The 22,915-nt window shown below is 42.3% G+C and overlaps 2 protein-coding genes across 4 annotated transcripts in view; one reads left to right on the top strand and one right to left on the bottom strand.

Annotated features, from left to right (window-relative positions):
• Nucleotides 1-9,369, top strand: part of gne (glucosamine (UDP-N-acetyl)-2-epimerase/N-acetylmannosamine kinase) — a 36,730-nt gene extending 27,361 nt beyond the window's left edge. Inside the window, exon 12 of the mRNA XM_042338811.1 lies at nt 9,232-9,369. Coding sequence (XP_042194745.1) covers nt 9,232-9,311 — 80 coding nt within the window. The 3' untranslated portion in view covers nt 9,312-9,369. The remainder of the gene's footprint in view (nt 1-9,231) is intronic.
• Nucleotides 8,608-22,915, bottom strand: part of LOC103177725 (clathrin light chain A) — a 46,170-nt gene continuing 31,862 nt past the window's right edge. Inside the window, exons 5-7 of one of the 3 annotated variants that reach the window (XM_042338871.1) lie at nt 17,099-17,152; nt 12,657-12,692; nt 8,608-9,123 (exon numbers count right to left, since the gene is read on the bottom strand). In XM_042338871.1, the coding sequence (XP_042194805.1) occupies nt 8,961-9,123; nt 12,657-12,692; nt 17,099-17,152 (253 nt within the window). In that variant the 3' untranslated portion in view covers nt 8,608-8,960. The remainder of the gene's footprint in view (nt 9,124-12,656; nt 12,693-17,098; nt 17,153-22,915) is intronic. The other 2 variants (XM_042338918.1, XM_042338935.1) reach the window with 2 other exon arrangements.

Raw genomic sequence — 22,915 nt, 5'->3', positions numbered from 1 at the left:
AAGTTACAACATTTTATTTTTGTTTCCAAGTTTACAAATCTTAACATTTGGTATATATATATGAAATTGTTAACTTTACAGTAAATTCTGTAAAGTGTTTTAAGATGTCCTCTTGACATGAAAGGCAACAACAAGATTATATTTAATTGTGGAAGATAAGGAATATTGAGTAAGTTTAGGACACTGTTCCCTTTGAGTGTTGATTGATCCAGAGAAATGGCAATATCCTGATGTCTGCCAATTGTTTTAATTTTCAGTTGGCATACCACAGTTCTGAAATAAACACTAATGTATCAGTAATGTTAATGACAATGTTGTGAATAATTTTAATTTAATAATCCTGTACTATAAAATGCTATTTTTTGCCCATTCACTCTTTTTAAAATTATTAGTTTTTTCTGTCTAATTAACCAAATTCATATATTCAACTTCATTTTTTCTCTTAAACCAATTAACTTTTCAGTCTATTTTATTGAGCTATATATGCCTCCCTGGTACCAACACTTTATGTTGATAAAGAACAACCAGCTTTTTTGGTAATTGCAAGACACGAGCGTGTTGATTGACCTAGTTGTATCAAAGGTGAATTTTTTGAGGTACAAAATTGCATTAAACCCAGTGAGGTTGTCGCACAAGTAAACTTTGAGTTTATAGGCCCAAAGTCTTAATGTGCCTGAATGAGAAGCCGGCCCTCAGACCATCTTACTAATTAGCCTATCCAGTGCCTTCTTACTGACACATTTTTAATACAAAAACAGAAGTCGCTGGGAACACTCAGCAGGTCAGGCAGCATCTATGGAGAAAAGAAAGTGAGTCAACGTTTCGGGTCCATGGCCCTTCATCAGAACTGCAGCATGTTGGGAGGGAGAGGCTTTTATGGGCTAATAGAAAGGGGGGAGGCAGGGCAAGGGGGAAAATGGGGTAGAGGACAGGGGATGATGGGTTAAAGAGGTGTTCATGATGCAAAACAAAGGGGAATTGCATTAGTTCTGACAAAGGGTGGTGGACCCGAAACGTTGACTCACTTTCCTTTCTCCATACATGCTGCCTGACCTACTGAGTGTTCCCAGCGACTTCTGTTTTTTGTTTCAGATTTCCAGCATCTGCAATAGTTTGCATTTTTTGTTCATGCATTTTTAATGTTAGTGAAGTGAGAATAATCTAACCATTTCTTAATGTGAAACATGAAAACAAAAACATGAAGAATACTGGAAGTGTGGTTGCATCCATGTGTGACCACATAACTAATGAAATCAGTTGCATTGTTTACATTTGTTGGTGTGTGTTATGTCCATTGTTCAGAGGCTTCTCTGCTGCTAACATGTCTTTTAAGTTTTGACCAGTTTTTGTCGCCAACTCTCCCTTCCACCCCGTCTACTGAATTATTTGCTTAAGGGATTTTGCCTCCTAATGTAGCCTTTGTAATTTCCTGGCATATTATATTTTCTTTGCATTCATTTGTTCTTATCTTCATGTCCTTGATTCCAAAATGAGCAGCAACAATAAAATCAAAAGAGTGGACTAATGCGAATTTCTTTGAAGTGTTTTGAATACCAGTATTTGAGAAAGAAAGCCTTTCCCCAGTATTATGGGAGATTTAAAGACAGCTACATTGTGTGCTTGTGGAAGCATTTTGAGACGACTCAAAAGTCGTGATAAACCGCTATATCAAATGCAAGGGTTATTATTGTTATTGCAGTGAGTAAATTGGCTGCCACAATCACCTACAAAATACAGACCATCATGTCTGCCGGCTCTTTGAAAAGAGCTATCCAATTCAATCCCATTCCCCATAACCCTTCAAATTTGTCCTCCCCAAATAATTACCTACGTCTCTCAAAAGTTCTTATCGAATTGGCTTCCACCACCCTTTCAGGCAATGCATTTCAGATCGGAACAACTCGCTGTGTGAAAAAATTTCTCCTCACCTCCCCTCTGTTTCTTTTAACAACTATTTTAAATCGGTGCCCTCAGGTTACTGACCCACCGGCCAGTGGAAATAATTTCTCCTCGTTCATCCTATCGAATCCCCTCATAATTTTGAAAACTTCTATTAAGTCACCTCTTAACCTCTGCTCCAAGGAGAATAATCCCAGCTTCTCTCGCCTCTCCTGATAACTGAAGTCCCTCATTCCTGGTACCATCCTGGTAAATCTCCTTTGCACCCTCTCCAATGCCTTGACATCCTTCCTAAAGTGTAATGCCCAGAACTGAAGACAGTCTCTCGCTGAGGCCGAACCAGTGTTTTATAAAGGTTCATCATAACTTCCTGACTTCTGTATTCAATGCCCCAATAAAGCCTAGTATCCCATATGCATTTTTAACAGTGTTATCTGCCTGTCCTGCCACTTTCAAAGGTTTACTTATATGAACCCCCAGGTCTCTCTATTCCTTCATCCCCTTTAAGATTGTACCATCAGCGTATATTGCCGCTCCTCATTCTTCCTCCCAAAATGCATCACTTTGCATTTCTCCACATTAAACTTCATCTGCCATGTGTCTGCCCATTTTACCAGTCTGTCTATGTCCTCTTGCAGTCTGCTACTATACTCCTCACTGGTTACTACTTCTAGCTTAGTATCATCTGCAAACTTGGAAATTGTACTCCCTATACCCAAGTGCAGGTTATTTATGTAGATCAAAAACAGCAGTGGTCCCAATACTGACCCCTGAGAGACACCACTGCACACTTCCCTCCAGTCAGAAAAACAACTGTTCACTACCACTCTCTGCTTTCTGTCTCTGAGCCAGTTCTGTATCCATGCTGCCACTGTCCCTTTAATACCATGGGCTTCCATTTTGCTTACAAGTCTCTTATGTGGCACTTTATCGAACGCCTTTTGAAAATCCATATAAACTACATCAACTGCACTACCTTCATCCACCCTCTCCGTTACTTCATCACAAAACTTTTATCAGGTTTGTTGCCCATGATTTGCCTTTAACAAATCCATGTTGGCTGTCCTGTGTTAACCCATATTTTTCTAAGTGAAAATTAATTTTGTCCCGGATTATAGTCTCTAGAAGTTTTCCAACTACTAACGATAGGTTGACTGGCCTGTAGTTCCCAGGTTTATCCTTCTGCCGCTTTTTGTACAAGGGAGCAATATTTTCAACCTTCCAGTCCTCTGGCATCACCCCGGTGTCCAAGGAGGATTGAAAGATTGTGGCCAGAGCCTCCATTATTCCCACTCTTACTTCCCTCAGTAACCTAGGATGCATCCCGTCTGAACTGGGTGACTTATCTTCCTTGAGCACCGACAACCTTTTTAGTACCTCCTCTCGGTTTAGTCTTATCCAATTTCTCTACCCTCTCCTCCCATACTGTGGCATTAGCTGCATCTCCTTTTGTGAAGACAGATGCAAAGTACTCATTCAGTATATCAGCCATGCCCTCTGCCTTCACAAGATGATTTCCTCTGGTGCCTAATTGGACCCACCCTACCTTTGACTAACCTTTTATTCTTTATATACTTATAAAATACCTTAGGGTTCCCTTTTATGTTACCCACTAATTTTTTCTCATACAATCTCTTAGCCCCTCTTGTTTCCTTTTTCAGTTCTCCTCTACTTTCTATATTCTATTTAATTATCTTCTCTATTTTGGGCCTGACATTTATCATAAGCCTCCTTTTTCTGTTTTATTTTAATCCCAATTTTCTTATTCATCCAGGGAGGTTTGGATGCCCTACCTTTCCCAGTTGTGGGAATGTATTTCCTCTGTCCCCGAACTATCTCCTCCTTGAAAGCCTCCCATTGCTCGTTAGCTGCTTTACCTGCCAATCTTTCTTTCCAGTCCACCTTGGCTACGTCCCTTTTTAATTCACTGAAATTATCCCTCTTCCAGTTGAGTATCTTCACCTTTGATTGCTCTTTGTCCCTTTCCATAAGTACTCTAAACCTAATGATGTTGTGATTACTGTTGTCCAGATGCTCTCCTACTGAAACCTGCTCCACTTCATTCCCCAGAACCAGATCTAGCACTGCTTCCTTCTTCTTTGGACTGGAAACATACCTATCCAGAAAATTATCCTTCCCATTTCAGGAAATCCTTCCCCTTCCTTGCCCTTTAGACTGTTATTTTGCCAGTCTATGTTAGGATAATTGAAGACCTCATTATCACTACTCTATTGGTTTTGCATCTTTCTGAAATCTGCTTGCAGATTTGCTCGTCTATCTCCTTCCCACTATTTGGTGGTCTATAGTATACACTTAACAGAGTAACAGCTCCTTTTCTGTTCCTTAACTCTAACCAAATAAATTCTGTTTTTGGATCCTCTAGCATATCATCTCTTTCCAGGGCCAATAACCGTGTCTTTAATCAATATTGCCACCCCTTTCTTTTTTTCTTTCCCTATCCCTCCTGAATACATTGTAGCCAGGAAATATTCAGCTCCCATTCCTGCCCTTGTTTGAGCCAGGTCTCCGTTATTATCACTATATCATAACCCCATGTGGCAACTTGGGCCTGCAGCTCACCAACATCGACGTCTTAAATCGCACAGTTCTTACCTCCCCCTAAAACTCTCCGAACCCGTACGCAACCTAGACGTCAGGTTCGACCCCCAATTATCCTTCCTCCCCCACATCAGGTCCCTCACCAGCTCTGCTTTTTTCCACCTCCAACGCTTCGCCCGTCTCCGCCAATATCTCACCCCAAAGGCCGCCAAAACCTTGGTCCATGCCTTTGTCACCTCTCGGCTGAACTATTCAAATGCCCTCCTCGCCGGTCTCCCCTCCATTACCATCCAGAAAATCCAGGTCATCCAAAACTCGCCACCCGCATTCTTACACGCACCAAATTCCGCTCCCCGATTACCCCAGTCCTTGCCAGACTGCACTGGCTGCCTGTCCCAGAGAGGATCGACTTCAAGATCCTCACCCTTGTCTTCAAATCCCTCCACTCCTCTGCACCCCCCTACTTCTCTGACCTCTCTCCTCAAGACAGTACCCGTTACCTTCGTTCCTCCGGGTCTGGTTTCCTTGTCCCCCGAATCCTCCGCTCCACCATCGGCGGCCGTGCCTTTGGCCACTATGCCTCGAGGCTCTGGAACTCTCTTCCTCACTCCCTTCGCCTTGCCCCCTCTCTTCCTCTTTTCAGGTCTCGACTGAGGACCTTTCTTTTCGACCGCGCCTTTGGTCATCTTCTTCCCCCTCCCCCTGGCTCGGCCCCGGGATTCCGTTATTATGAAGCGCTCTGAGTTTGTGAGTGCCACACTCTCAGGGGATTTCTGCACTGCCTGTCCCCTCTTCTTACCATGCTGGGTGGTCACCCACTCACTCTCCTTCTGAAACTTCTGTGGCTGTGGGGTGACCACCTCCTGAAATGTTGATACATGAACTCTTCAGCCTCCCATATGCTATGTGGTGACATCAGCCTCTCCTCGAGCTCAGAAACTCTGAGCTCAAGTTCGAGCAGCCAGAGGCACTTCCTACACACGTGTCTGTCCAGAGCACACAAAGCATCCTGGAGTTCCCACATGGCACACATTGTGCATGCAACCAGTCTCAGCTGCCCTGCCATATTTCTAGACATGTTTTAAATTATTTTAATATAAATATTACATATTTTATAATTCTGCACCTTTTTTCCCCTCTGCACCGAATTCCCACACTCACCAAATTCCTTAACAGAATTCTCATTCTGTTGCACCTCGCTCAGTTCCCTCCTCACGCTGCTGGGTTCTCTGCTCCTTGATTTAACATTGATTTAACTCTGATTCTATATGCAAATGCTTTTGTGTCCTGTAAGGGTTTCGATACAGAATATTTTTGTCCTGGAGACAAACTTGGTTGTCCCAAGCTAATACAGGATTGTCTCGAGAAGTCCAAAGTAAAGGTGGGTTGGTGCCCCACCAGGACACAAGGTCCTTCCTAATCCAGGTTGACATTCCGCATTGCTGGAGATGCTGTCCTTCAAAAGAGCATGTCAAACTGATTCCTCCTCTCCCACCTCAGGTCAAAGCATTTTGCAAATGCTGGCGAATGCGGCTGTCATTCACCAGCAAAGTCTAATTTAAAACCCATGAGGGAAATGTCCAATTTATCTGAAGGATGTTGTCTTAAAAAGAACCACGATAAGCTTTTGTTTGTTTGGAATAGTTTATAGGGGATCTTTATTTGAAACAAGCATTGCTATACCTTTCCCTGCCTGTATGTGGCAACAGAGAACTTCAAAATGTAAAACCAGAGAGATGGGACCCTGGTTTAAAGTCTCCTATGAAATATGGCATATCCTGCAGCCCTGCACAAGTTTCATCTTAGATAATGAGTTCAGATCCCAATGAATGAATTGAACACAACCTTCTGATCCAGATACAAAGCAAAGCAATCAGCGGGGCACAGTCAGTCCGTAGGCATGGAGACAGCAGGGTGATGAGTGAGGAGAGGGGACAGGGCACTCATCATGTTATTTACCAGGTTACTCAACCTGGAAAATAACTCAGAGAAGTTTACAGGGAGAAGAGAGAGGAAGGGAAGGAAAGAAAGAGGCCATTCAGCCTGTTCCGCCATTTAATTAGAATCATGGCTGATCTGTACCTCAACTAATCCTTGCGATATTAATAAAAGGAAGTAATAATAAAAATAATACTAAACCTGATTACAGTATTTGAAGGGGTCAGCTGTCAACATGCCAAGTTGGACTGCAAGTTTTTTACTAATTGAAGACGTGCAAAGCTGCTAAAGGGACAATAGTTGGTGGATAAGAGCTCAGTAATTCTCACAGTACGATGATTCCATTCCAACATTCTGTGGCCAAGCACGTCATCTGTTAGCCAGACCCACCAAAACCGCTTTACTGATCCCACTAAGTAGATAATCCAGCGGCTATCATCGTGAGCCTCAGAGATTACTTTGGTCGAATGCTTTGAGGAAGTAACCAAGATTATGAACAGAGGGAATATGCTACTATCATATTGTAACTAAAGAGACAGCAACAACAACAACAAATTGCATTTATATATCACCTTTCATGGAGGACATCCTAAGAAATTGGACAGTCGAGAGTTTACATTTGAGCTGGGGTTGGATTTGGGACAATGAGGATCAAGGGGGTGGGGGAGGGAGGTGACCAAAGGCACAGCCAAAGAGGAATGTTTTGAGATCAACCTTGAAGTAAGTGAAGGGAGGCGAAGGGTCTCTGGGATAGAGGTCCAATGAATGGGCGCAAAAAGGCTGAAAGCTCCATCGCCGATGGTGGAGCAGACAGGTTGGTAGGGTTTGAAAAGGACGCAGAGTTAGGATGGGGGAAGAACATGAAGGGATTTAAAAGTGAAGACGAGGATCTTGAACTCATTCCTCTGGAGGTGGGGAGTATGGTGAGGGTGGGGGGAATAGACTCAAAGAGCCTTGTGTGGGAGAGGACATGAGCTGCAGAGCCCTGGATTGTCTGCTGCTTGTGGAGGGAAGAGTTGGGAAGTCCGGTAAGCAGAGAGTTGGAGTAGACGAGCCTGGACATGATGAAACCATGAATAAGGGTCTTGGTGGCTCGAGAGGAGGTGGACAATGTTGCAGAAGTGAAGACCAAGGACAAAGCCCTTAGGAACACGGCTAATGACTGAGGAATTATTGGCCAACAAACCCTTCACTTCTCTGAGTAGTGCCATGGGATCTTTAATGTCCTGGGGCAGGAAGACGAGACCTCATTTTTGAGTCTCATCTGAAGGATGGCGCCTCTGACAAAGTAGTGCTCCCCAGAACTGCATTGGAGTGTCTGTTCCAAGAAACATGTTTTCCTCAGGCGTCTGACACATGCGGAACCCCATCATCATGCTTAAAAGTTTTCAGGCTGAACTACTATGTATGTTTATTTCGGCTTGAAGTTTGCTTTTTTGAAGCCTGGTCCATTCATTGGAGCTCTATCCCAGAGACCCTTCGCCTCCCTTGGCTTACTTCAAGGTTGATCTCAAGACATTCCTCTTTGACTGTGCCTTTGGTCACCTCCCTCCCCCACCCCCTTGATCCTCATTGTCCCAAATCCAACCCCAGCTCAAATGTAAACCCTCGACTGTCCAATTTCTTAGGATGTCCTCCATGAAAGGTGATATATAAATGCAATTTTCAGTGCTGTGCTGGAGAAATGCTGCATTATCTGAATTGATGTCCTTCGGATATAGCATCAGACCAAGGTTATTGTTAGTCCCATGACACTATTCGAGAGAAGAAAGGGGTTTCTTCCTATTGTCCTGGCCAACATTTCCCCAGATAAAATCGATTATTCACTTCATGGTGTGTGGAACGTTGTGGTGAGCACATTGGCTGCTGGATTCATCAACAAGTACACAGTTACTACAATTTCCAGTAAATCCTGTGAAGCACCTGGGGACATATATAAATAAAACAGTCATCAGCACACACTGTTCGAAGGTGTATCGCCATTAGATGAGGTTCAAATTCCTCAATTAGCTCAATAGTGTCATTTTCAAAAAATTCAAAAAATTGCTCTGTTATGAAAATACCTTTTGGGAATGTTTCTTTTGCCTATTTTAATATTTATCTTTCTCTTCTCTTAAATTATTCATTGTTTAATAGCAGAAAACATACTATCATTTTGGATTTAAACGCTAAAAAACCATTGACAGCAACAAAATACTTCACACAACTGGGAACTTGCTGATGCACTTTATTTGACAAGCGAGAACATAGGTTTGCAATTAGATCTAATCTTATTTACAGGATTGAAACCAACCCTTTCTACACACAATATACACAATACAAATAAACGCACCAAATCAAACAGAAACTGTTTTGTTCATTTTTGCTTCTCAGATACGCTATTAATAATCTTCCAAAGGGCTTTCAAATGAAAGGAGAGATCCTAAATGACAAATATCCACATTAAATGTTAAGTCTCACTGACTCAACTTTAATTTACACTTACAAATCTTCCAAGTTAAAACAGCTCATTAGGACTAAAAACACGACTTAACTCATCTGAAAGCTGTTTTTATCTTGTACTTTCACTTAGTTGCCAATGGCATTTGGTTGAGTGAAATTATAACAGAACGCATTCGAGACACATCCTTTGACTGTTTGCTGCTCTTGGAGTTCATGTCACACAGGAGCAGCACTCGTTCCCAGTCCGAACCTGAACCGACCTCCTCCACTGCCTCCTCAGGTGTTCTGGAACAGGAAAAGACATCAAAGTGACAACTTTGCTTACAGTGTGTTGATATTCACCGTTATGATTGAACTCCTGCTGTACTGATACCACATGTTTGCAATTTATAGATTCTACTGTCAAGAATGAGGAGAAATTTGCCAGGACAGTCCAACTGGAGGCCCACGAGCTATATCCTGCTGTGGGCTGATTTCAATCCCCGCTCCATCCATTTCATCTGGCCCACTCGCTCCCTCCATTAACTGGAAGTGTTACGTTATGTTTCTGGAAGGGAAATACAAAAATATTGCTTATGCAGCTCGTGGACATTTCTCAAATAGGGACTCTGGCCCTTGGCAGCCAAAAGGTTGGAACATCCTGGAACAAATGCATTGCACACCTTAGTTAATGCTGCTACTTAAGGAACAGTTTATTAAACAGGCAAAAATTGTGAACAAAACCTCTTTTAGCTAGGCCGAACTTTACTCAACTATATATATAAAATAGGATGAAAAGGACAAGCTAGCAACTACAGGAACAATCATAGATAAGCACATGAAAGGACAGAAAATTTTGCACCCAACACTCAAAACTTAGGACATGACACTTCGGAGTAATACACACGACACTATAACCATTCTTGTGTATAAGGGGGATGGTATTAAGCAAAGTAGGTTAGGAGATGAAGAACATCCGCCGAGGGTCAGCTGCTCTCCAAAAGATCGGGTAATATCGCGTCTTTTGTACTATTGCTTTAACGTCTGTAAGGGGATATTAACTTTGTGCTTGGTGATTGATAAATAAACTTGATTGTACCCCACCAGTATGGTTCTGTCCTTCTGAACCCTCATCAAATCTTGGAATGAGCGTTCTCTCCCTGGAGGGACTATTCTGCTTACCTAATCCCGAAGAGTATTAGGCACAGGTTGGCAAGAGCAAAGGTTTGGGCACCCCGGTGTATGCTTTAGGGTAACCGCTGTTGTCTAACCAGCTAAAATTACATTGCTTGTCATTGAGAGAACTTTCTGGCAAGCTTCCTGCTACTTGTTCAGCTTGGGCCATCCTAACAGTTAGGGCTTTGGCTTGCAGGGTTAACAGGGGCTGAGTGGGAAGAGTCCCTGCCCCCAGTGACTGGTCTGCCCTCTCTAAGTCCTATCGATGAGCCCAGTTGGCTGTACCATCATCAGCAGTGTCCTGGAATACTACGGTCCAGCCTGGCTCAAAACCCGGATGAGTGAGACACCACAGAGGGTTGATTCCGACATTCCATTGGCAAACATATCAACTTGGAGGCAGTTCAGCTCCAAGGAGACCCGCTTTACTCCCCCCAAGTATGGCCACCAGTTGGTTGCTATCGTGATAAAGACCCACTTGGTAGAAGTCTTTCCCTTTAGAAATATGTCATACAGCAATTTTCTGCCTCTGAACTTCGGCGGTTACTGGATCTAGTTTCCAAGGGTTTCTGTCAACATATCAATATTTGTCATCGAGCTGTGTGCCATTTAAGGGTGTGTAAAGCCGTTCAAGGGAATATACAGTCTTGTGATAACAATAAAAAAAGTATTTCCTAAGTCACCTTCAAATAATGATATTAGTGTAAGTCCTTTAGCTCAGTGGTTAGAGCACTCGCCTCGAAAGCAAGAGGACCTGGGTTCAGTTCCTGGGTAGAGCAAAACATTGGGCAAGTTTCCTTACCCCACACATGCCTTTGTTTACCTAGCAATAAGTAGGAACCCGAATGTAAATCGATTGTTGGATCGGTTTTCCGAGGGTAATAATCCTTGTGTTTCTCTCACAAAATATACAGTCAATACATTTTACAGTATATTGTGAGCGCTTTGAGACGTCTAAAAGACATGAAAAGAGCTATCTCAAATGCAAGTTTATTTAATTTTATAACAAATATTTATCCTCCTCCATCTTGAAAATGTGAATGGATCCAGCATCCACAGCCTTTTGGGGGAGAAAGTTCCAGATTTCCATTACCCTTTGGGTGAAAAATTACCTCCTGATTTCACTCCTAAATGGCCCAGCTCTCATTTTAAGATTATGCCCCTTGTTGTGGATTCCCCCACCAGAGGAAATGGCTTCTCTGTATCTACCTTATCAAATCTCTTTATTATTTTAAAAAACCTTAATTGGCTCACCCCTCAACCTTCTGAACTTAAGGGAATACAGACAAACCTTATGGAACCCGTCCTCATAACTTAACCCTTTAAGCCCTGGTATCATTCTGGTGAAACTGCGGTGCACTCCCTCCAGAGCCAATATATCCTTCCTGAGGTGAGGTGTCCAAAACTGAATGCAGCAGTCCAGATGGGGTCTGACCAAGGCTCTATATAGTTGAAGCAACTATTTAGTTCTATCTGAGAGATAGAGAAGGAGAAACTGACAGAGGAAGAGAGATGGAGTGGCAGATATTCAGTTATCTAGCAGTCTAATGCCACAACCTAGCTTTACATTTAGAACAGTGTGTGTGTGGGGGGAGAGGGGCACTCCAGTACATCCAGGTACATTCGATATAATAAATTACCAAAAGATCATGAACTACAACTCTCCACGGTCTCTGATTCAACACGGTACTCACCCAGCACAGACACACGCAGCTAATGCAATATCTCCTGTATTCCTGTGGGAATACTTGCCATATAGTTGTTCATATAAAAAGATGGATTATTTACAATAGGTCCATGTTTGCTATATGACCAACCATTTGGCCTAAACCAATATATGAGGAAATAACAACAAGAATCATCTATACTTAAATGGCATCTTTTACATTGGGAGAATATCGCCAAAAGACTTTACAAAGACTGAATGGGAGTCCAGGTTAGGAGGAAGCTGGGAAGGTGGGTTGGGAGGTGTAGTCAAAGAGGTAGGTCTTTAAGTGGGATTCGATAGCAGAGGAAATTGGGTGTGATGAGGGATTTCAGGAGAGAGTTCCAGAGGGAGGGGTTGAAGTGGCTCAAGACTCGCCTGTTGATGGTATGATTTCAGCCACCACAATAACTGCTTTACGTTCAGCATACAATACAACTGCTAAAAAGTGCATCTGCTAATTTACAAATGTCTTATGTATCTAATGCGTAACCTATGAATCACATGCTTCCTTTTATGGCAAGGCAATGTTAGCAGAATGTTGATACAGCATCAATCAGCACAGAAAAACAATTAAAAACATGTTCACCATACACATAGTTAGATTAAACAAGCAATCCAAGCACAGGCTTCCACAACACAGGCCCATCCAAGACCCGAAATTCTACGAGCCTCAGTCAGCAGGACCAATTTACCTTAACATTAAAGGCCACACAGAATTGGGGAAAATTCATAAATTCAAACTTAATTTGGAAGTTGATCATTTTTAAGATCAGCATAAACCTAGCTTCCAAATGAAGATTGAATGGTTTTCATAATTCTGCCCGATCGTAAATTTTAAGACAAAGTAGCTTCTTTCCACACTAAGATAGGTGGAATTTCAGGACTCTGTTACTGGATCAAGTACCACATCAGTCACACAGAGGGGAAGACAGAAGAGAAGAAGTGTTTACTTAACTGTTGCAGGTTGTAGCAATGCTGTTTTATGTTTGTGCTTATTGATGCATTGGAAGGAAAAAAGTGAAAGATATGTTAAAGTTAGGCAAAATGACACACTAATACTGAATTAGCTGAATTGATAGAGCACCCACTGGTCATGCTTTAAAGCCGTTATATAGAGGTGTGTAAGCGAGAGAGAATGTGACAGGGGGAGAGAGAGAGTGAGAGAGAGGAGGGAGTGATAGAGAGGGAGAGATTGAGAGAGTGGGGAAGAGAACGTGAGAGAGATAATGTAGAGGGAGAGAGTGTGATTGAGAGAGTGGAGAGAGTGTGTGAGAGGGGAAGTGAGAGGGTTTGCAAGAGAGTGCATGAGAGAGAAAGTGATTGAAAGAGAGAGAGAGAGAGGGAGGAAGAGTAATTGAGAGAGGAGAGCATGAGAGTGGGAGAGAGCAGAAAGAGAGAAGAATTGAGGGCAGTATTTTGTGGTTCACTGTCAGGAGAGATGATCGGAGATTTCCTTGGCTGCCAAGTTTCCTCACAGAAAGCTCCCTCTTTCCCCAATGGAAAACATCTCTACTTCCCTCATTCCAAACCCCCACCTCCCAACCCTAGCTCTGCAACCTCCCGACCCGACCGTTCCCTTTACAGAGCAAACACCAGTTTGCTTCATGTTCCCCACCTCATCTGCCCCGCTCTCTGGAGTTCCATTCTCGGAGTCTCTCCGACTTGCTCCCTTCCTCCCCTCTTTCAAGGCACATTAAGAATTACTAGGAATTATTGTGAAATCGAGTGACTGAGAATTTGTAGGCAAAACTCAGCAGCATAATTGCACACAGCAATGTCCCAAAAACAGCCATGAAGTGAGTGAACAGTATTATTCATGGGTTTCTTGGCCAGGACACTGGAAGAAACTCCCTTCTCTTTTTGAATAGTGCCACGGGATATTAACATCCACCTAAACAGAAACCTTGGTTTAACATCTCAACTGAAGGATGGCACCTCCGACAATGCAACCCCACCCATTAGAGTGCCGTCTTTGACTATATGATTCCAAGTCCCGACGTGGGATTTGAACCCATAACCTTCTGATTCAGAGGCGAAAGTGATTCAACTGTGGCAAGCTGACACCCTGAAAGCTGCATAAAATGACCTTTTAACACCATGCAGTTCACTGAAGTCACCAATTAAGGGGTTTGGATCAAACCACAAAAGAAAGTGAGAACTTAGAAGCCATCTGATATCAGAGGTTGGAATAGAGACTTGAATCAACACTTCTTATTGTCCATCCTGAGATAATAAAATGCTTTGGTTTACAACAGGATACACGAGTAGTGGCTTAAGGGTTGCCAAAGTGGAATTCCACCAGCAATATCAAATATTATTACAATACGGTTGATTTTTTAGATACTAATTGACTTAATAGAATTCTTCAGAATTTCTGTTTTTCTCCCAACATCAACAGTTTTCTGGAGCTGAGTTGGCTCCAAGGTGACATGCTTGGCAATGGAATGTCGGAGTCAAGTCAACCCTTTGTGGTGATCTCGGTAGTCTGATTCCTGAGCCAGGCAAGTATTCCAAGACCCAGCTAGCCATACATCTATTGGGTAGGTCCTCACTGGACAAGTGGTGGGAAGCATGCCACAGTCTTTCAAGGCAAGCTATGTGGTTTTAGCTGGTTAAACTCCAGCAGGACTCTAACACACACTCTGGGTTCCCCAAGCCTTGGCTCTTGCCAACCTGCACGTCATTCTCTCTGGATTAGATAAACAGAGTGCATCCTTCCTGGGAGGGAGTGTGTATTCCAGATACAGAGGTAGGTAGCATATCTATGTGAAACTTTCTGTTTCATTTCTTGCACATGGTGATTGGTTTCCACATGTCTTAGACACCCAGCTGACCAAAACATAGTTAAAGGTGACTAACAGAAATCTTTGAGTTTTGTTTTCTGTAAATTGAACTGTGCATTAGCGTACCTTGGATTTAAAGCTACTTTGAACTTTTATCTATTTTTGATGCAAGGAAGTCCATGGCCTCTTCGCCAGTGCCTTGGGATGTCCTCCTCGTGTGAAAGGCACTATCTATATAAATGCAATTTGTTATTGTTGTATTTAGCACCTGAGGTGAGGATGGATGGTGCTTGAGGGGGTTGGGGGATGTGAAAGAAGTGATGTGTGGTGGAAAAAGGAACCAAATGAGTTTTGGGCTTTTGTGAGAGAGAGGTGTTGTTGGTGAACCATGCGGCTAGTATTGTGCTACCTGAGCTTGAGTGCAAGCAATTCGAATTTAAGAGAGATGAGAGACGGTCTTGGATTTCAAGAGAGCAAGTGAGTTGAAGGGGAAAAAGAGACAGAAGTTTAGCAGCTTGATGACCTCATTGAGATTACTGTGGGTGGACACCCAAAGGGAGAGAGGTCCAAGGGTGAGAGGGCTTTTGTTACAGACTCAGAGGGATGCTGTTTCCAGGGGCAAAACAAGATAGTGGAGGGTTTGACAGAGGGAAGGGTTTGCGGAAGGAGAAGGATATGAGGAAATGGGTGGAGATGGCCTTGTCCATGATGGAGAGGTCTGAGCCGTGAAGGCCACGTGTGATGATGAGATTGAGGGGCTGGCCACGATTATGCATGGGGGGAGTTTATATGGAGAGTGTAGTTAAGGGAGGAGAAGAGCTGAGAAATTGGAGGAGATGGGGAAGGAGGGGACTAGATGCAGGTTGGAATGGCTCATTATGAGAGGTGCTCAGTACAAAGGGAGACGGATATGGGGAGAGAGAAAATGTTTGCATGGAAGAGACCGGTGGTTTGGAGGTGGGGTGTGGTAGACAAGCGAAATTTTGAAAGAGAGAAGAGAGGTATGGTACAGAGCGAGGTGCTCAAAAGAGAGGAAGGAGGAGTAGGGGGATAAACCAGGGGAGGTAGGGTGGGAGTGCGGTGGAAGGTCTGTCCAGGTGGGGAAGCTTCGATGTGGGGGTTATCGGGCAGCCTGGTTTCTGTGAGCCCGAGGAGCTCATCCAGGATGAGATTGTGGATGGTGAGAGATTTGTTCAAGAGGTAGCGTGCATTTTGAAAGGCAATAAGAACAGGATTGAGGAAGTATCAGGAGAGCCAGGCATCTGTGGAGTTTGCAGATGGAAGGGGGAGGGAGAGGACAGTTGGAAATGGTTAGGTTTGTGGTGAGGAGGGAGGAGTGAGTGGAAATAGTGAAGGGCAGGGAATGGAAGCGAGGTCTTTTTTGGGAGAGGTGACAGTTTTGGTCATGGGCAGCAGCCAAAACATAAACGCTGAGACTAGGACCAAAGGGATCAGTGGGATATGGTCAGCCCCAGGCATGGAAGGAGTATGAGGAGTTTTAAATTGTAATAATAATAATCCTTGCATTTGATATATTGCCCTTCACATCGTCGGGACGTCTCAAAGCACTTCAGAGAATATATTGTAAAGTGTATTGACTGTATATTTTGTGGGCAAAAAGTGGGAGCCAGTTTGCGCACAGCAGTGTCCCAAAAAAAGTGACCAAATTTATTTTGGGGATTGTTGACCAGACACCCAGAGAGAGAAACTTCCCTTCACTTTCTAAATAGTGCCATGGGATCATTAGCGTCCATCTGAACAAGCAGACAGAACCTCGGTTTTAAGGTCTAAACGAAGGAAGATCATTTATCCTTTACATCTGGAGCAAATATGTTCTGACATGCTTGTGGCTTCCCGCACGTCAGCTAGCTGAGTGGACTGACCACAGTAACATGAATATAACTTCATAGCCTCATTGCAGGGACAATTACAAGGACATAAAATGTTTCAGTTGTGGGAAAATGGACTACAGAGATGGTAAGTCCCAGTGAAGTGATGCAATGACAGTTCCTGCCCATATTGGCCCAGAACAGTGTGTTTTTATATAGAATTCTGCACCTAATGCCAATACCATAGTGTCAATTAACTTAAGTAAATTGAAAACAATTCTTGATTGGGAAAAAACCTTCAATGTCCATAACTGGCCAAGGTTATCAAAAATACCTTATTGTAGCTGTTTCTGGACTACGACGGCAACAACAAAATTACATTTGTATAGCACCTTTCACAACAGGAGGACGTCCCAAGGCACTGGATAATCAGTGTTTTGGACCTGAGCTGGGGGTCGGGGTTGGGGAGGGTGAAGGCAGAGGGGAGAAGGAGGGTGATCGAAGGCATGGTCGAAGAGGAGGGTCTTGAGATGGATATTGAAAAAGGCAAGAAAGGGGGCGAGGGGAGGGACTGCGGGGTGGAGTTCCAGAGGGTGGGGGCAGAGTGACTGAAGGCCCGCCCACCAATGGTAAATACTACTAAGTAAAATACAAGAATCCAATGAGCCACATTATATGAACACATAACTCTCCCATTATTAAATATTGCAGATAAAATGCAAATAAGAAAGTAGCATGAATTCTTTGATTCAGTGAGAGGTAAATAATAATAATACTCAACATACACATAGCCGATCACATCAGAGAAGGGCTGTTTGTAGAAAGCTTCATCCACAATCCTAGTAACAGCAGCAAGCGAATGATTAGTCCATCAGGATAACAGCAGGCAGAAAAGAGAAGAGATACATAGATAAAACAGGAGTATCACTGCACAAACAGATCACACAATAGTCCTACTCATTTCAGAAAAAAGACTTTGACTGTATTTTCCACCACATTTTGTAGTTGCCTTGTTTTCTAACATGAATATTTATACAGCTTACTGTGTTGCTCTGCAGGCTCACCAGGACAGTGCAAGGATTATTTTGACAACAACAACACAATTACATTTGTATAGCACCTTTCACGTCGGGAGGACATCCCAAGGAACTGGACAATCAGTGTTTCGGAGCTGAGCTGGAGGTCAGGGTCAGGGAGGGTGGTGGGCAGGGGGGAAGGAGGGTGATCAAAGTCATGGTCGAAGAGGAGGCTCTTGAGATGGGACTTGAAGGAGGCAAGGGAGGGGGCGAGGGGAGGGACTGTAGGATGGAGTTCCAGAAGGTGGGGGCAGAGTGGTTGAAGGCCCGCCCACCAATGATGGAGCGGGCGAGGCAGGGGACATGAAGTAGGCCAGACCTGCTGAGGTAGGTGGGAGGAAGGCAGTAGAGGGCTTTCAAGATGAGGACCTGGAGAATCGGATGCCATATCAACATATGTAATAATCCCTCCAAAAACCCAAAACAATAATAAATTGGTCATTTTCAATCTACGACTGTTTGTGGGACATTGCTGTGCGCAATTGGCTGCCGCGTTCACCCACAAATATACAGTCAGTTCACAGTGTGTTCTGTGAAGCGCTTTGGGACGTCCTCCTGATGTGAAAGCGCTATATCAAATGCAAGGATTATTATTATTATTATTATTATGTGCAAATCCTGTGACCACTGAAGTTATTGAACAACCTGAGACACAATCGTCAAAGGTTTAAGCAGGATTTCCAAATCATTGTAATATCTTCAAATTCGTTGCAACTGCTGCAAACACAGCAAATTACTATTTTCCTGAACGTAGTGGGTGAAGAAGCAAGAGAATACTTTGAGACTCTAGAGAGGGATATGGCAGTGCCACTAGAAGATATAATGAATAATACTAATAATCCTTGCATTTGATATAGTGCCTCATCATGTCTTTGAGACATCTCAAAATGCTTCACAAAATATACTGCAAAGTGAATTGACTGTATATTTTGGGAGCGAAATGCGGCAGCCAAATGCGCACAGTAGTTTCCCACAAACAGTCATGGACTGACTAGTAAACCAAGGCCTATGGAACTGTTCACCCAATATTTTGTAGTATAAAGTATACAGTACACAGTATACATACAGTATACAGTATAAAGGTCATTAAGCAAAACATGGAATTATGGAGCACTCAGAAAATAAATGATAAAGGATCAGATAGTGATTGGTATTAGAGACAACTGAACACATAGCAAGCTTCTAAAACAGAAAGATTTGACTTTTCAAACAGCATTACACATAATAAATGTAGAAGAAATGTCCAAAATACACATGACGGAAATTGAGCAAAATGTGGAGCAAAAGATGAAAATTGAGTAAGTGGCTAAGTGGAGATGGAATAACTTAGATGAGGAGTATGGAGTACAGCAGATATACAGCCCTAAACAAAGGCCAAATCAAAAGGAGACAGGTGAGAAATGCATGCTAGAACACCTTTTCCAGCAATCTCCAGCAGAAGGAAAGGAATGTTATATTTGTAATAGAAATGGCCAATATACAAGAATGTGCAAAAATAAACAACAAAGGCCCGAGAGGTACAAGGGATGGAGAACAATAGAAAAGTCACAGGAGTGAAGAATGTCATGGAGAAGAGAATATAGACGGTCCATCAAACAACCAGGAAGCAAGATTCCACAAGTATAATCAGAGCGAGGTGAATTGTTGGGCATCTTGGATGTGGAATCCGAGATTACTATTAGTGATGAGGAAGAAGAATACAATATTGATGCAATGGGCCTGATAGAGAAAATGAATCTGGAAGAAAGAGAGGAGAAAGAATGGATAATATTGCTATGGTGAACGAAAGGGAAAAACACATTGTAAATTGTACTTAGGAGCAAAAGCAAGTATGATGTCATTAATAATAATAAATAATAACATAGGAGCAAAAGCAAGTATGATGTCATTAATAATAATAAATAATAACATAGGAGCAAAAGCAAGTATGATGTCATTAATAATAATAAATAATAACAATCCTTACATAAAAAAGAAAGAAGATTGAAGTGATGACAAATATGCTAGCACCTTAGGACAAGAGAGGGATTAAAAGACTCAGTAGCCTAGTTTATCTTGTAAGTAACAGAAATCAAGCGACCAATAAGGAAATTGGTAATTAGGGCATTAGTGAGATAAGAGACTTAATAAGACAAAATTCCTGATCAAATTTTTTATGCTATAAGCACACTTCTAAAGATATCAGTAGATACAAACAAAAATGGGGCTGGGCGGTCTTAACACAGGGAGAGAATATACAGGGTGACCAAAAAGTCATGATATCTACCCTTTTATTTAAAATAAACAAAAATATCATCTTTCTTTATTAGACATTGTAATGGTATTACGACTTTTTGGTCACTCTGCAGTAGCTTACTCATCATGAGCATTTTTGGAAACTGAAAAACACACACGCACAGGTAAAGAAAAGTTTAGTGATAGTTTTGATCTGTGAGAGATTCAAACAACATACGGTGGCCCACAAATATACGGTCAATTCACTTTACAGCATATTCTGTGAAGCGCTTTGAGACATCGAGAAGACGTGAAAAGCGCTATATCAAATGCAAGGATTATTATATTATTATAATACGTGTTTGGAAAGATAACAGTGGAGAACGATCACAAGCCATTGGAAGCAATTTTTAAAAACGGCTGAACAAAACACCTCCAAGACTACAACAAGTGCATATACGACTGCCAAAATATGGTCTGGAATTTAAATATAAACTGGAGAAACATTTTATGTAACTGATACACTGAATAGAGCAGAGGGTTAAGAAGACAATGAAGATAAAAGACTAGAAACGAAAATTTACTATAATGTGTGGAAGATAGCAAAAGCAACAAAGCAAGATCCTATTGGAGAGAAAACAATAAAGGAAACCATTACAGAAGAATGTCTTCGGAGGTGAGAAAAAGAACAACGGATGAAGAGAAGGATGAACAAACAGAAAAAGATAGAAGACCAGATGAAAGAGAAACATACACCAGATTGTACACGAATGTGAGGATTTTGAAAGTAATTTCTGTGTGTCCTCTAATGAGCATTGTTGATCATGTATGATCCCAAGGGTAGAAAGTGGATGTGTACCAGGTGGTCTCTCTGTATTCAGAAGTAAAGTAAGGAATCGTTTGATGACTGGATGAGCTTAGAGCAAAAATAGATGAGAAATGTTATAAGCAAAAACGTAAAAGGTAATAGGGCATAAAGATGTAACACGATTGGGTAATGGTTTGATCAGGTGGTATCTGCCAGATTGAGGAAAGGAAAGTTGAACACAACACACAAAATCTTGTTTATCATTGTGTATAAATATCGGGTACTAACAGACCTGGAAAAGCTAGAAGACAAGATGGTACCACAAAAAGAAAAAGTCACTGCTATTCGCTTGTATTCTGGTCTCTGATTATTAATTACTATATACCTTTCTGTAACATTCTGCCATAATAATAATAAAAATAATCCTTGGATTTGATATTGCGCCTTATCACGTCTTCGATACGTCTCAAAGAGTTTCACAGAAGATACTATAAAGTGAATTAATTGTATATTTTGTGGTGAAACACGGCAGCCAATTGCACACAGCAGTATCCACAAACAGTTGTGGATTGAAGTGACCAAATCATTATTATTTTATTTGAAGGAATTATTACTTGTTACCATATATAATTGTTACCTTTACTATTGTCTCTGTGAGCTTCAGTAACTTAGTGCAAACATCCACTGATGATTCACATCAACAAACTTTTGTTTTCCATAAATTGGGGCAAATCATTCATCAAAGCATGGGAAGGGATGTGTGCCCAAGCTGCAGACAGGAAGACGGTGGCAATGCTCTCACACTCATGCTGAGATGTGTTGTCCACCAGGAAGCTCGCAGGGAGTTCCTAGTACCTGCCATTCACCTAGTGAAGGCTCAAACCCGCGGTTTTCAGATGTCAAATGATCAACTAGTGATTATCCTTCTTGGGTGGGAGGTAAGTGGGGTCTCCTCAGAGCTGAACTGGCTCCAAGGTGACATGTTTGGCAATCAAATCTAATACTTATATAATAATAATAATAATAATAATAATCCTTGCATTTGATATAGCGCTTTTCACGTCGGGAGGACGTCCCAAAGCGCTTCACAGAACACATTGTAAAGTGAACCGACTGTATATTTGTGGGCGAACGTGGCAGCCAATTGTGCACAGCAATGTCCCACAACAGTCGTAGATTGAAAATGACCAATTTAATTATTGTTTTGGTTTTGGAGGGATTATTATTAGGCGTGTGGAGTAAGGAAACTTGCCCAAGGTTTCGCCCTGCCTGGAATTGAACTCAGGTCTCTCGCTTGCAAAGCGAGTGCTCTAACCACTGAGCTACAAGACTCGATATGGAATTTATGGAATTAGGTAAACAGGATGTTTCTCTCCAGGGAGAGAATGCACATTCCAGTCCAATAAATATCTCTGGGAGTTCCACGTGTAGGTGAGATGCATGGAACTCTGTTTGGTATGGATACTCTTAAGCATGGTTACCCTTAAGTACAAACACTGGGTTTGTATCAGTTAAGTGATTGTAAAGCACCCAAGTGATTGTAAAGATTGTAAAGGCTGGGTAGTTGAAAGTCATAGATAAACAAAATCAATAAGTTTCATATAGCATCTATAATGTCAGGTGAACAGATGTAAGTTCTTAAAACAAACATTACTGGAGGCAGAGATTCTTCCCATTTGGCTTGTGTTATCCCTGCAAGCTAAAGTCCTACAGCAACTTTCACTTTCACAGGTGCCAAGAAATATGGTTTCTGTCTTCTTTACATTCAATTGCAGAAGGATGGCACTCGTCTATTCTTCATGTCTGCAAGTGGCCAGAACATCAGTGGACCCAGGGTCAAGGTGGAGAAGGAAATGTAGATTTGGGTGTCATCAGCAAACATTTGGAAATTGACACCATGTCTGTGGATGACACCACTGAGAGGAGCATGTAAATGAGAAAAAGGAGGAGGACAAGGACAGAGCCTTGGGGTATGTAGCAGGTGATTCGTCGGAGACAGGAGGAGAAATCATTTGTGGAGACAAAGTGATGGTAGTGAGTCAGGTAGGACTCAAAATAAAAGAGAAAGACAAAAGTCCCACTGAGGTAGATGAGGGAGGAAAGGCAATCGGAGGATGGCATAGTCGACTATGTTGAAGGTGGCTCTAAGGGTGATCCTAACTGGACAAGAGGTAGGAAACTTGCCAGACAAGGCTGCCAATAACAAGCTGGGTCATTTTAGTTGGTTACACTCCATCAACAAACTACTCAAGTGTTGCCTCCTGGCAGCCTGTTTCTCATACATTTCGGGGTGACATCCAGGGAATCGATCCATACAACAACAACAAAATTACATTTATAGAACACCTTTCACGTCTGGAGGACGTTCCAAGGCGCTGGAGTCAGACCCTCCCTTTCTTTTGTCTCCCCAATTACATGGATTGCTTTAAGCCAAATCAGCATTAAATTGTCTGTTGTAATTGTCACACTTGTTGCCTGTCCTACGAGGTTTATTGTTGCTGAGG

Source organism: Callorhinchus milii, unplaced genomic scaffold (assembly GCF_018977255.1).
Source record: "Callorhinchus milii isolate IMCB2004 unplaced genomic scaffold, IMCB_Cmil_1.0 Scaffold1, whole genome shotgun sequence".
Taxonomy (NCBI): Eukaryota; Metazoa; Chordata; class Chondrichthyes; order Chimaeriformes; family Callorhinchidae; genus Callorhinchus; species Callorhinchus milii.
The sequence above is the reverse complement of the archived record's forward strand: the minus strand, read 5'-3'. Positions and strand labels throughout refer to the sequence as shown.